The sequence below is a fragment of the Rana temporaria genome, chromosome 5, assembly GCF_905171775.1.
Source record: "Rana temporaria chromosome 5, aRanTem1.1, whole genome shotgun sequence".
NCBI classification, from domain to species: domain Eukaryota; kingdom Metazoa; phylum Chordata; class Amphibia; order Anura; family Ranidae; genus Rana; species Rana temporaria.
Window position 1 is genome coordinate 95,025,259 of NC_053493.1, and position 15,695 is coordinate 95,040,953.

The 15,695-nt window shown below is 41.1% G+C and overlaps 1 protein-coding gene across 1 annotated transcript; it reads right to left on the reverse strand.

Moving 5' to 3' along the window:
* Positions 1-679: 679 nt before the first annotated feature.
* Positions 680-13,886, reverse strand: NPVF (neuropeptide VF precursor). Its single transcript, XM_040351984.1, has 3 exons — positions 13,705-13,886; positions 7,893-8,360; positions 680-949 (listed from the first exon to the last, which is right to left on the reverse strand). Exons 1-3 carry the CDS (start codon positions 13,852-13,854, stop codon positions 902-904), a joined length of 666 nt encoding a protein of 221 aa, XP_040207918.1. The 5' UTR covers positions 13,855-13,886; the 3' UTR covers positions 680-901.
* Positions 13,887-15,695: the final 1,809 nt, after the last annotated feature.

Sequence of the window (15,695 nt, forward strand, 5' to 3'; positions counted from 1 at the left end):
AAATCTGTGCTTTGGTCATACAAATAAAAGGAACATTCCTTATAATTTCCCTTTCCACCAGCACATTCTTACCTATTTTTTACTCCTCAACTGCTCCATTCAGCCAATAAATAAAATATGAAGTACCGTACTTTATGGTATGTAAGAGCATGAAACTCACTCCCTCTTCCTCTCATGTGACAGTGCTGGGGCTTGCAGATTGGCTCCGTGCTGTTGTTTGGAGGTAGAAAGAGTGATCAGTCATAAGCGTTGACTAGAGCAATTCAGAGCTTATAAAGGAAGTTCTTGCTTCACTTCTGGTGGCTGGTCAGAATTGTGGGGAGAGGCGAGTAAGTGCTGCTGGGAAGGGAGGCAAAGAACATGTTTGTTTTTAGCTGACACATATTTTTTGTAGCTCAAAAAACAAGCGGTCAAAAGTTTAGGGTCTTTGTAAGGAACTGTACTTAGGGTATATGCAGAACTCTCACTCCCACAATTGTGATCAATTATAAAATCCATCTTTATTAACCAAAGTGACTGGTGCCCAATTGTCTTACATTCTCCGTTTTTTGTTGTATATGGATTCTTCCAGCTGATATAATTATTTTGATCCACTGACTTGTAGGTGGAGAAGACCGTATGTAAAAAAAATACATTTGAAAATGAATTTTATTTTTTTTCTATTATTTTTATTTACAGTATAATAATGTAGTTTTGTTGCACTTTAACTAAATAATTGTTTTCATCACAGTTTTCTGATGCATTTCTTTGCTTTGCATTTTCATCACTTTTCTTTTGAATTTAAAGTGGGTCATGCATTAGCGTAAAGCTGATTTCACCACTAAGTGCAAAGAGTGCATATCTGGCTGTTTGGAATACAGTGTTGGACAGATGATGGGTTTTGTGGGCGATTCACTAGCTGCTACATCTGTAGACTCGGCTCGTATTCAAAGGTCATTGCTTGTCTTTTCTACAATTAAAAAAGAAAAAGAGGGTATTAGAACACTGGCAGTACACTATTTTACCCATAATAATACTAACAATACTAGCAAAATTAGGTTGAAATAAAAATACATTTAATATATGCAATATGCAATATCTTATTTTTTTTATAACATTGGATTATTATGATAAAATGTGAATTTATATTATCACATCTATCTATCTATCTATCTATCTATCTATCTATCTATCTATCTATCTATCTATCTATCTATCTATCTATCTATATAATTAATTTTTAATTTATGTTTTATTTGGTTATATGTTGAGTTATTCAGTTGAGGCATAATTTGAGATTCAACTTATAATAGAGCAGAATTTAAGTTTAAAATGATGCTTGTCAATATTGCAATATCTAAATGTGTTAGATTTATATATTTTACCATGGTAAAAGATATCTGTGATTGACATTAGAGGCAAATGTATTTTGCATATGTTTATTTTCTCATGTACCTGACCCCTTACACTACCCAATTAATGTTTGGCATTGACTATAGTTAGGACAGTTCACAATTCAGGACCTATTAATAACAGAGGGCAGATATTACGATCTGCCTTCTGCTGGATACCATACCACAGCGTTTAATCATAACTGCACCTCAGTTTTACAAATTACACATGCAAAGTACCCATTTACTAAACATGCTCAGATAAAGATGCAGGCCCCTTAAACTTCAAATCACAAAACTCCCCAATTTTTACTCCAGTTCCAGTGGGAGAGTAATTGTCCCCAGGCATTGGATCTTTTCAGCTGCTCATCTATGTTACCAGGGCTACCCTGGCCCTAAGTGAGAGGGACACTGTTTTAGAGGAAAAGCGCAAGCAGCGGTAAGGCCTTGTACACACGACCGGATTCGAATGGATTCGACGCATGCGTGGAAGTATTTTACTTCCTGGTTTGGTGACGTGGCGGCGTCAACGTCACCGCCACGTCACCGTGCTGTCTGTCCGCGGGGATTTCGGTTTGATGGTGTATACAGCCATCAGACCAAAATCTCCCAGCGGACATGTCCGATGAAAACGGTCCGCGGACCGTTTTCATCGGACATGCTCTATCGTGTGTACAGGGTCTTAGTGTTCTGATCTGTTTTAGTGAAGCAGTGATTCCCAACTATATCTGTATAGGATATACTAAGCAGCCACATGTTTTCCTAACTGAGTCACAGATACATTGCTGTGAATAGTTCATGTTTGTGCAGCTTATATATTCTGTTTTGTATTAGTTTGCTGTATATGCATGCTTTTTGTTTTCCTAAACCTGGTTTGCATTATTACCAGGGATGTCTTTGAGGCAGGGAAAAACAGCCAGCTGCCCTAGGCCCTGTCATTGTTGTGGGGCCCAAAGCAGCTGCCTCATACTTGACAACTATCCCAGTTTAAATTCCCTTGTCCCTTGAAGTTTTAGTCCTGTGCAGTGTCCTGATATCTCAGTGTGAAGTGCTGCTACTAATGCTGCCCAGCTCTGCCCTATTGTTGTGTACAGGTGACTCTCCTGCAGACTCTGTGTTTACATGTAAATAACTGTCATTCATATGTAAATAATGGAAGCATTCACATGTAAATAGCGTCAGGATTCATATGTAAATAGCCAAGGTTGGCGGCATTCATATGTAAATAAATGCGGCATTCATATGTATATCACGCCCCTCTGCAGTGAAGAGATGATGTGCTGTAACCTCTAGCACCCAATCAGTGAGCAGTATTACTGTACGGTAACCTTTAGCAACCTATGAACAAGAAGAAATCATGTGCTGTAACCTCTAGCAACTAATCAGTGAGCCGTAATGTGTGCTGTAACCTCTAGCAACCAGTCAGTAAGTGGTAATGATATGCAGTAACCTCTAGCAACCAATCGCAATCACTGCCTGATCTGATACAGTAAACGGATTTTAAGTCTAGTTGATATTTATTGTATGTCTCAGAGCAGGTGAAGAGCAAAATTGCATTGGGGGGACCCCCAATTTTTTTTAGCCCAGGGTCCAATCAACATTAAAGACGGCCCTGATTATTACGTACAACTTTGCACCTGCTACCGTTACTCCTTGATCATTTGGCTATTTACTTATCCTGTTAAACTTGGCATATACAAAAATAAATCGGTCATTTCAGGCGATGGCAATTTGAGTGGCACAACAATGACACCAGTTGTCGGGTCTGGAGTCAGTAGTAAGACTCCAGATTAAAGGAGGCAACTTACCACTTCTGCAACAATAACCTCCTTATTTATGACAATTCTTGCTGCAAGAATTACCCAAGTACACATGGCCAGGTTATGACTTGGGTGATTAGGTCAAGAGATTGCAGACCTTGATCTGTTTTATGAAATTCCACCCTCTAGAGGAAGAAACAAGAAAATTAACCCTGCATCTCCCATTGGAAGACAAGTATCCCCCTGACAAGACAATGAACTGCTTTGAATTGGTGTATAGCCAAACAATGACAAACAAGGGACTTTTAGGGCCTTCATTGACAGAAAGCAGAGAGTAAAAAATCCTTTCCGCTATATGCACTGGAACTGGAAGACATAACAACAGAGATAAACAGAAAGGGGCCCAGTGGGATGGCCATGGTGATGTAGATGGTTGGTTGAAGAAACAATTTGTAGATAGATTGGTGTCTGACAAGGTCAGCTAAATCTTGCATGGGGAAAGACAAAAACTACCGTCATTTTAAGTTCCACAAACTGATGGGCCTCGTACACACGACCGAACATGTCTGCTGAAACTGGTCCGCGGACCAGTTTCCGCGGACATCTCCAACCGTGTGTAGGGCCGAAATGACCGGATTCCCGGCCTAGCGGACAGGTTTCCAGCGGACAAATGTTTCTTAGCATGCTAAGAAACATGTCCGCTGGAACCATGTCCGTCGGACATGTCCGATGGTCAGTACGACTCATCGGACATGTCCGCTTGGCCGAAATCCCTCGCATGCGTCGAAGTGATTCGACGCATGCGTGGAAGCATTGAACTTCCGGGGTCGCGTATGTCGCCGCATCAACGTCACCGCCACGTCGCCGCAACGTTGTCACCGCGTATCCTGTCTGCGGGGAATTTGGTCTGATGGTGTGTACAGCCATCAGACCAAATGATCCTAGCGGACATGTCCGATGAAAACGGTCCGCGGACCGTTTTCATCGGACAGGTCCGGTCGTGTGTACGAGGCCTTAGAAGCAGTCATAGCATGTCAAGGCCAGAGATTTACAGGCTCTGGCCTACCCATGATTGTTGTAAGTGGGAAATCGATAGACACAACTGCAACTGAAAAGACCATAGAAGGTGGCATCCGGAATGTGACAGAAGGGATAGCACAACTCATGACAGAGTTATTTGTATTGAAGCACAGACAGGAATACTCCTCTGAGCAATAGAGAAGACATAGAGACACAAAGAAATGATCCAGTTATTGTACCCCTAATAGAGTCAATACAGTTGAAGCAGTGGTCCGGTCCCAGAAAAGTTTTGAAGCTACTGCCAGCAACCAAAAAACTACTGAGTGAGTGGTCCCTTCTTGACCTGATAGATGGTATAATCAAAACACATATAATACTGCTCTAGGGTGGTGCACACTTGCCCATAATATACTGTATTTGCTGGCGTATAAGACTACCTTTTACACTTAAAAAAACTGGCCAAAAAGCAGGGGTCGTCTTATACGCAGGGTCAGCTGCTCGGATGCCTGTTGGATGTGCGGTAATACTGTACGCAGCTTCGGCTACATACAGTATATACCGCTTAGCCAATCCCGGTGAGCTATGTATTTAAATGAATTCAGAGCCTGCTTGGATTGGAATAACAACCTCTGCCAATCTGAGCAGGCTACATACAGTAGCCTGCTCGGATTGGCTTTGAGAGTCAGAGAGGCTTGGGCTGATGATGTTACAGCCTCTGCCAATCCAAGCAGGCTTTGTATTCATTAATAGAATAAATCGCTCGCTGTGATTGGCTCCAGCTCCAGCAAGAAGGAACAATATGTCTCCAGAAAGAAGGAAGAATATGTCTCCAGCTCCAGCAAGAATGAAGAAGAATATGGCTCCAGAAGGAAGAAATATGAAACGTCAGAAGCCTTGGAAGGGGGGTCGTCTTATATGGTGAGTACAGGCAAAAAATCTTAAAAAAAAAAGTAAAAATTAGGGGGTCATCTTATACGCCCGGTCGCCTTATACACCGGCAAATACGGTAACTGGTTGCAGATACAGCTCAATGCTAACAGTCCTTAAACAAAATAGTGGATGACCGCTGATGTGTGCTGAATTATAAAATTATTCTACTATTCATTATTTTGTTTCAAGGACTGATGGATGTTACACTGTGCTGCAAAATAATGTTTTTTCATGACTAATTAGTGAACTGGCAGATTATACTCTCAAGGGTCTGGGCCTTTTCTGTGATGGGGAGAATCCACATGGAAGTGGGTCACTGTTGAGACCACAAAACATTTAGCTGGTCCAAGAGAAAAGCCATTTGTTTTGATTTGTTTCAGTTGGTTAAACAAGACGGCTGGCAGTGTGTGGTTTGTTCAGTGTCTAAGGTGCTGCAGCCCAAATTCCACCACAAACTTGGGACACACCTGTCCCATTGGAAGTACCGGCCATAGACTTTTTTACACTCAAAATGTGAAAAGATGGATACCATCACAATCTAGTCGTGGTGGACCTCTTTACCAAGTTTTCAGCGGTAGTACTGATCACTGACCACACTGCCAAGACATGCTGCTCAGATAGTGTGGATGCACCTCTGCATTACTTATGGCTGGCTGCAGAAGATACATCAGATTAGGGTCTATGATTTGAAAGCAAGTTCTTCAAAGATTGCTGCCATTCACCATGCATTAAGAAGTCTCATACTACCCCATGCCTTCTACAAGGCAATAGGTTACTTGTGAAGCTTAGTTAGATTCTGATACAACTGTTGAGAAGCATAAATAAGGGGACCCATGCTGAGCTACCCAAGCTATCTCCCCCATCCAAAAAAACAAATAGACTTATGGTAATTACACAAACCTAAACGAAACCAAATTACACGGAAGTTCTTGGCGCCCTCTAGCTTTTAACCTTGAAACACAGAAGCAGTGAGAATCATATGGGGTCTCAGGAGTACTGCCAAAAGATACCTCTTAAGGTGAGACAACCACTCGGAAAGTATTTCAATGATGGGAGTGGAAAAAAACTTGGGTTTATTACAGGCTCTACTTGTGTAAGAGCTGCAAGTAAACTTGAAGAACAAAATGTTTGCCGTTCTTGTACTGTATGCTAATTCCCCCCTATCCTGTCAATGTTCCCTCTAAGAAAATAGAATGGAAAACTCCTGTGGAGATGGAATATGTTTTCACAGTATATGTTACATTTAAACTATTTCTTTGTGGTAGAGGTCATCTATTTTGTCAAAGTAGATGTTCATTTCAATTATCTGTTTGGAAGGAACAGGGCCATCTTAATAGCATGATGGGCTTCTGGGCAAAGTTATGCACTGGAGTCCCTGCCAGGTAGATGATGACCAGCGGCGCTGTACGCACACTATGCCAAAATGTGGGTGTGGCTAAATTATGCTAAATATTGTGCATGACTTTTTAGTCTTATTAAAAAAAAAATACAAATAAACACAACCAGGAAATGATCTCAAAATAAAATTCACCCCCTTTATACATTTTCTTGCCCTCTCTACACACTGCCCCCTTCTACCACTTACCCTGTTTTTCCCTGTACACACCGCTCCAACATAAATGCCTCTCCCAATCTCTCAGTGGCCTTTATTTATGTGTCTGTAGGTTACTGTTAAGCCTTCATATGAGCATATTAAAAGCGAAGCTCCACCCAAAAGGGGAAGCTCTGCCTATCTACCTCCCCCTCCAGTGCCTCATTTGGCACCTTTTGGGGGGAGCGGGTACCTGGTTTTGACAGGTACCCGCTCCCACTTCCAAGTGATCTCACCGTGGTGAGATCACCCGGAAGTTCCCTCCCCCTCCACCTTCCCCTGCCGCCGGGCCATTCACAAAGCGCAGTGCGAATCCACACTGTCTGTGTTTGGGGACCCACACCCACATGGATGTCAATTTGGGGACAGTGGCTCTGAGCATACAGCTGCTGTGTCCTAACTGACATGAATGGGACTGCCTGCGTGGGGATGAACGCAACACATGTGCATCCCATGCCTGTGAGGGCAAAAACGGCCCTCACACAGATGTTTGCTTAAGCATGCCTGTGTAAACAAGGCTTAACAGCAATGTACAGATAATCATAAATACACACATGTGCATATAAAAATATGTATGCACAGGTATACATACATACATACATACATACATGAATACATACTGTACATATAAACTCACACGCATGCATACACACTCACATACATAAACTCACACGCATTAATACACACTCATACCTTTTGAAAAAACACAGTTTATTGTACCTGGCTGACCAATGTTTTACACCTACACCACTGAGTAAGATTCCTGTGTACTCAGTATTGCATGGAGGAGAGGCAGGGAAGGTCAAGATTCAGGATGCAGCTTTCCCCATCCACAGTTTTCCCCATGCACAGCCCTGCCCAGTACTGCCCGCTCCAGCTCTGCAGATTAGTGTTTAAAGATAGCTCTTGAGGCTGTACTAGAATACTACAAAAAAGTAGTAGCTGCCTTCCCCTGCCTGGCCACACTTTTCAAGACTAGGCGGTGCTGTTGTGCTTCTCCACCTTCCTGCTGACAGGAGTAGTGAGTGACGCTGCTGTCACATCTCCTGTCAGCCTATAGGGGCAGAGCCTAATGCAAGATTATCATGCCCCCCCATGCACCTGGGGCTCCTGGGCAGTACTCAGGTGGGCCCATGCATTAAAAAGGTCCTGAAATGAAACCTAGCTGGCCTAGTTATCAACTTTGCATGACAAAAAAGCATAATTTTACATTGTCATTACCTTCTTGTCACTGTCTTCTTCAGGGTTTTTCAATTCTAGAGGATGGGAATTCATTTCATATTGAAGTTTATCAGAATGCGGCGTTCTTCCAAATCGCATTGGTAATGTAGCAAAAGAGTGAACAAAATGGTCGCTATTTTGTGCTCTTCCAAACCTCTGCGGTAAATTAGCCACTGACTGGACATTAGCCTTGCCAGACAAGTAACGCCCAAACCGTTGAGGTAGATTAGGAATGCTTTTGGCTATTTTATCAAAACTGGGAATGCTTTTGGCTATTTTGTCATCGGATGTTCTTCCAAATCTCAGAGGCAGATTTGCAGCAGGTTTAAGGCTTCGTTCCTGTAGAAACTCGTTCTCAGGCTGCATGGACAGTCTGTTGTATCTGTTAATGTCATTTATGCTGTTGGATCCCCAGTACCGATACTCATCGGAATGAACATTCCTCTCATTAGGGAAATCTTCTTTAGACTGTAAAGATAATAAAAACGAAAACCACATATTTAATCAAATCAATTGAATATGATAGAGTGCTTTTATATCCCCACATGCTCTGATTAAAAGGGTGTTATGTGGCCTCAAAACCTGTTGACTGTTTGACAAAATCAATGCTTGGAATAACATTTATTTGGAATTTTTAGTATTTTGATGTGGTACGTCAATAACAGTTCTACATATCTCTGAATATATATGTTTGGCTACACCCTGGGAATCCCTCCGCCTTCACGGTTCTGGTATTAGTGATATTTGGCTGTCAGACTAAATATTTAGGCCCAGATTCACAAAGGAGATACGACGGAGTATCTCAGATACTCCGTCGTATCTCTCAGAGTATCTATGCGACTGATTCATAGAATCAGTTACGCATAGATAGCCCTAAGATCCGACAGGTGTAATTGTTTTACACTGTCGGATCTTAGGATGCAATACCGCGGCCGCCGCTGGGGGGAGTTTGCGTCGTAAACCAGCGTCGGGTATGCAAATTAGGAGTTACGGCGATCCACAACGGCTTTTCGCGTTCACTACGTCGCCACTAGTCTAGTTTCCCGTCGCAAAGTTAATCGTCGTTTTTGGTGCCTTAACTTTACACAGCACACGTATGTGCTGTATAAAGTATGGCCGTCGTTCCCGCGTCGAAATTTAAAAATTCACGTCGTTTGCGTAAGACGTCCGGGAATACGGAAGTGCGCTACGCACGTCGCCGATCGAAAAAATTACGTCAGTTCGCGCAAAGCACGGCGGGAAATTCAAAAGGGAGCATGCGCAGTAGGTCTGGCGCGGGAGCGCGCCTAATTTAAATGGCACACCCCCCTTTGAATTACGCGGGCTTACGCCGGAGGCCGCCGGCGTAGGTTTTCATTGCAAGTGCTTTGTGAATCAGGCACTTGCGATGAAAACTTGCGGCGGTGTAACGTATCTACGATATGTTACGCCACCGCAGTTCTACGTGAATCTGGCCCTTAGATCGCAGTCCACTTAAGAAATGGAGTACATGTTCACCCTTGTTTTTTTTTATACTAGTTTGGTTCAGAGCTGAACATACTTCTCATACACAACGGATCTTGCTTCTCTCATAGATCCCCCCGTTGGAACAACTCAAGATTTCAAGAACTAACTGGTCATTGGGATTCCAAATGGTGGTCTAATAAAGGTATCACAAACCATTTTTCATTTATACATCAAGGGGGCTTCCTTTCCTTCAACCAATCCAAAAGCAATTTTACGATTTCTAATAAATAGTTTCAGATATCTTACTTTGTACCTTGCACTTTTTGTACAATTCAAAATTTGTAACATGAAATTTTCTCTCTCTTAACTGGAAATTCTCATGTATATAAAAAAAAATATCCAAACCTACCTCTGTTATCTACGCTCACCTACAAACCAGAAATGGTCACTCTTTTGACACTGCAAATGGGCACAATTTCTTAATTGGATAAGAACTTTTGGGGTGATCTGGAAATAGTCTGGCTCACAGAAGTTATTAGTACTGTGGGAAATGCATTCACTTTAAAAGTATTCATCATTTTCATTACACCCCAGCAAAACTAAACCACGTGGGCCTACTCTGCAATCCTGCTCTGAATCTCCAATCTGGTGTTTTCCATCTTTTCTGAACCTGTTCACATACTATCTTAAAATTTACTCACAATTATCTATTAAAAATAGCCAGTTAGGTGTAGTCCCAGCTGGGAGATTAGGAGTTAATGCACTCCTGTTTTTTTGTTTTTTTGTCTGTTTATTCTCTGGGTCAAGCCCACTGATCCCATGTTATAAAAGAGGGACCCAGAGGTTCAGGCCCAGTAATAGGCCAGAGAGCAGAGAGTTGAGGTTAAAGAGAGAGCAAATGTTGCTCACTACTACCTGAATGTTATGTCTTCAGAACTTGGGGTTCACCCTGCAGACAAGTTTTTAAAACCTTGTTCCCACCTTGTCTGAAGTTACTAAAGGAGTGTAATGCAAGTAACTGGCACCACCCCATTGTTTTGGTCACTATGGTACTAGGGGTATGAAGAGTTATTACAGTGTGGAGTACAAGCAAGTGGTTACCTAGGGTTACAGATGTTCAACAAGCAGCCTGTCATTAAGCATGTGCATGAGAGGGAGTTATTGTCAGCACTCTCTCCATGAACAGCAGTGGGAGCAGATTCACGCCACAGAGGTCCCCAGCCTGTACAGAGGTACAGAAAGGTTAAGTAAAAAGAAGTGTGTGTATGTGTGTTAGAGGAGACAGCACATCCACCATGACTCCCCCTCCAGGCCACGAGAGACATCGCGCTGAGCCGGGTGGTTCGTGCAAGCGCTGAACAGCACATGAGATGAGGAAGCAGACTCCTATCTTATACACCAACATCTCCATACAACACTGCTGCCTTGTGAGCCAATCGATCTATATAGACCAGGAGAGGAGACTTGAATAGAGCTGTATATGTGAATACACATCATATGTCTGTGAGTGCAATCCTCGTATTTTTAAATGCTAATTTACAATAAAAACAGTGCTACACTAGGGTAGCCTTTGCGCTCTCTTTCTCTTTGTATTGTTTCAGATTCATGTCTGCCACCCAGTGGATTTGTCAGAGAACTGCAGCACCTAGGACCAGAGAACTTTTCATATAGACTTTTATGTAGACTGTAATTGGTGTAGAAGTGTGTATGGGGACAACGCTGTTTTTTTTTTTGTGTGTTTAAGTAAAATGAAGTGCATGCATGAAGTCTGCGCAATGTGCACTGTTGGACCCCATACCTTTACTGGGAGTGAGGTAGTGGTGAAAAAATTGACAGGTGGATGTGGCTAAGGCTCAGCATGTCCCTCCTAAATGCAAGTTACAGAGAAGGTGTACATAGTCATGTAAACCCAAGAATTAACTGGAGAATAGTTACAGTGCAGGTATCATTTATCTCTAACAGCAGAGGCCCACCTTAAAGTTGCATATTCCCCCATGCCAGCCTTAGCCTTGTCCCGGGGGATTGAATAAAAACAGCACAACAGTAAAGGTACACCATGGGTAGTAAAGCGATCCAGTTACGGTGCCTAATTTAGCCCAGAAAAACCTACCCATTGGTAGGCCTTTCATGTGACCCTCGTTTGGTGCCCACCGAGGAGGGAAAACATGGAGGATGTGACAATCACTCTTTCACCTTGACCTGCCCACAAACTTGCTGGGGTTGACTGGCTTATATATATGCCCTCCACTTCTAACAAACCATGATTTGTATGATCCTTTTTTATGCTGGAAAGAAAATGCTTCTACAATGTAAAAATTCCAGTCCACCTGGCACTGGTCAGAAATTGAAATTATAAATGATTTGCTACCTACATTTAAAACTATTTATCAGTAAAGCATGTCCTCAAAATTTTTACAAACTCTGGCAACCATTGATAGATATGATACATTACCCCGCCTGTCATCCCAACCATTGTAATGGATCTACCTGATGTACCTAAACTGACTATTTATGAACATCAGTATATTACTGTACTCTTTCCCACATTTTTATGAATATTAACAAGAATGCCCCCTCTTTAAATTCCCCCTTTCTTTATAATGTTGGATGGAGATGGAGAGCAATGAGTGAGTGAGCAAGTGCTCTTGTGTGTATAGCATGTAGAGAATCTCTATTATGTTAATATTATCACACCAACTGCTGTCAGATTTCATTATTTTATGTTCTTTTTTATTTTTATTTGAAAATGCAAAAATAAACATTTAAAAAATAAATAAGCAATAAATATGCAATATTCATTTTTACCCCATGAAAAAAAAAGAAAAGAAAACCATGTCCTCAATATAATACAATAACTAAATACATAAAACATATACAGACGCTATACATTTCTTTTAAGTTAAAGAGAAAGGTAAAAAGTGCAATACCCTATTGAAAATAATCCAAACTCAGCTTTAATTTTTCTTTACTTTCTCTTATTTTTTTTAAATATGTGCTATCTGGTTTTGAACGCGGGTTTAAACCCCCACTGGTACAACTTTGTTCAGCGGTTCAGGTGCGATTCAGGTACGAATTACCAAAGTGTAATGGAAATCACACCTGAATTGGGCTCAAAATTGCATCAGACTCTTTTTAAAACTGCACTGCGGTCGGCCCACACATATGTGAACCGGCTCCATTGAAAAGGCTGCAGGTTCACTCAAGTTATCTAATGCCCCTAGTAAAAAATGTACTCACCTTACACTGGAGTACATATGCATATATAAATTCAGTTTTGGACAAAATCAGGATTCTAGGCAAATTCTATGAAACCCCCCACCCCCCCCCCCCTCCATACCTAGTCTCCTTATCTACATTAAATGGAAACAATCTCTGTAGATGCCTATCTCCTCCAGGCTGCCTGTACCTACACACTAATGTTCCACAGACTTAAATGGGGCGTGATGCTGCTGGGTATGCCATTTACAAGCCTATGGGATTTTGGAGCACACTGCAGCCTCGCACTTGATTTTTACCAGCCAGACTAAACAACATGGGAGGTTGCCACCATTGGAGGAGATAAACACCTGTGTGTGGATTAGATCAGTTTAGGTTATTTTAGGGGTCTAGGGAGGGGGACTTAGGTGTTTTTAAGGAAATTCCAAACTTGTCTTCTAAAGGGCAACCATAGAGAAAAACATTGTGCTCTATTAACTGTATGTTGTTAATAACTGTAATGATAGTATCTAGTATATTAATTCCTGTTTTTATTTCAAATACGTTTTTTTTTTATATTTTATCCATCTTTACATGCAAACCAAGCTGTCCAGAAAAAGGGACAGTTACAGGTCTTGGGACAAATCCAATAACATTGACATGGGTGCTTACAATGGGCATTTTTATACATATGGTTTAAACCTTTTTTCCAAAAGGAAAACACATGATCCTTAAAAAATGTGAACTGGACTTTAATGGTTTGTTGATTATTTAAAGTCCATTTAAAACTACATGCCCAACCAAGACTATCCTGTCAACACCGTGACAACACAACAAACAGCGTTTTCACTGTGTTAAAGAAAGTGGATAATATAGATTTACTGGCAGAATCAACAGGTCATAAAAAAGTAACAGTGGAGACTTGGAAATATGAAAACTTCTGTATTTATTCTAGTGACAGATTGTATTATATTTGTTATTTGTTCTTTTGCCCATAGTTCCACTTTAACACGTTTTTCTGTCTGGAACTCCATAGGAATCCATATTGCTATAATTAAGTCAAGTGGCTTAATATAGCGACCGCAAGGCAGCACAGTTTAGCTACATGACACAAGACACCCAACCACATGTACTTAGCTATACATAAAATGTACCCACAAAACAGACTTACCTCAAACAAGTCATCATATATCTCTTGACTTTCTAGATTGGTTGCTTTAGTCTCATCAAAGCAGGTGGAAAAGGCGAAAAGAGTAAGGAAGGTGCAAAGCGTGAAAAGCATAATGGTTCTTATAGTCAATGTGCCTATTTTCAAGCGCATTCAACTCATTTGGAGATGTTGCTGTTGGGTCTCCTTCCTTATATATAGGCTTTAAACAAAGAGCACCTGCAAACATGGACAATCTTAGACCATCTCAGTCTTAATTAATATGAAAGTCCTAAATTAGATCATAAAGAATTAGAAGAATTTGTTTGTGAAGATCTTACAAACCAATTGACTTAAGGAAACAGAATTGTTGAAACCCAATTAATTATGACTCTTTGGAAGGCATAGCAATTAAGGGATACAACCACAATGTTCAGCCGGTACATAGTCCATATTTTAATTGTGCTAATTTAGGCTAGTGAATTTCTTTTATTCATATTGTATTTGATTAGCATAAAGAAAGTTTTAATTAAAACTAGATTATGCAAGCAGATCATTCCCCAAACCGATGTATTTGGCTATGAATGTGGAACAAGAAGGTGAAGAATAGAAGCCACATATTTATGGTGTGATGAAATATTAAATGATACAAAGGCAGCAGTATTATAATTACATACTTCAGGCCATTTCTGGTACTCATAAGTGTCTAATTACAGAGCTCATGGCTGCTCTACTGTGTATGCACGACCCTGAGAAAAGTGTTAATAAAGGCGGAGGGTGGGAGGGAGGCTTGGGGTATGTTAATGCCCTTTACGCACACAACTTAATGTTCATGTTTACATATTTATATATTTGCATTATATAATTTGTAAGTAAACATGTGTTGTTAAAAACTGGAAAACAATAAAGAGAAATTGAATTTAAAAAGATCCTTACACATTTAATTCCTTGAATTCTGTGACACATATTTATTATGCCCTGTAAGTAGGCACTGTTGGGTCACACATTTCACAAAGCCTGCCTTCTGAACTACAGAGGTGCTGACAGGAGAAGTTTCAGGGGGTGGAGTCAGTACAGGATCACTACTTGCAGGCAGCAAGGTACCATTGGATATGTAGTCCTTAGAAACTGAAAATAGAGTAAAGGCTGCAAAGCATGCAGGGAATCCAGGAAGTTGTGGAAAGAGATGGCCAGCAGACAGATAGCACATCTTTTTTTTTCAAGTAAGCTTATATTAGATATATCTGTTGTTTGTATTACAATGCTGATGTTAAAAATAAAAATGTATGCTGTGACTTTAAAGTGGTTGTACAACCACTTTTACCTACAGGTAAGCCTAGATTAAGGCTTACCTGTAGGTGCTAGAAATATCTTCTAAACCTACACGGTTTAGGAGATATTTACAATAGAGACTTGCGCCAATATCTATGGTGCATGCGTTTTCATCGGACGAGCCGATCGTGTGTGGGCCCCATCGTTTTTTTTCCTATCGGTGAAAAAACGTAGAATCTGTTTTAAAATTATCTCATGGTTAAAAAACTGATAGAAAAAAACGATCGTCTGTGGGGAAATCCATCGGTCAAAAATCATGCTCAGAATCAAGTCGACACATGCTCGGAAGCATTGAACTTCATTTTTATCAGCACGTCATTGTGTTTTACGTCACCGCGTTCTGACACAAACGTTTTTTTAACTGATGGTGTGTAGGCAAGACTGATGAAAGTCAGCTTCATCGGATATCCGATGAAAAAATCCATCGGTCCGTTTTCAACGGATGAACTGATTGTGTGTACAGGGCATAAGGGGCGGATAGCTACGGAAAAGGCTAAGTTTTCAATTGATGGGCAGAGCTGATAACTTGGGGGTGGTATTAGTAATATTCTCGTGCTACAAAGCCGCCCAACAACATTGCAAAAGCTGCCCTTCATTTGTTTAAACACACCCCGCTAAGACGTATAGGCCCAGATTCTCGTACATCGGCGCATCCTTATGCGGTCGTAGCGCATCCAAGATGC

Bases quoted from the DNA above. Each gene is read 5' to 3' on its own strand.
- NPVF (XM_040351984.1), bottom strand. From the start codon at position 13,854: ATGCGCTTGAAAATAGGCACATTGACTATAAGAACCATTATGCTTTTC. The intron at 8,361-13,704 runs GTAAGTCTGTTT...TTATCTTTACAG, and splicing joins TATATGATGACTTGTTTGAG to TCTAAAGAAGATTTCCCTAA. The intron at 950-7,892 runs GTAATGACAATG...TTTTAATTGTAG, and splicing joins AAGAAGACAGTGACAAGAAG to AAAAGACAAGCAATGACCTT.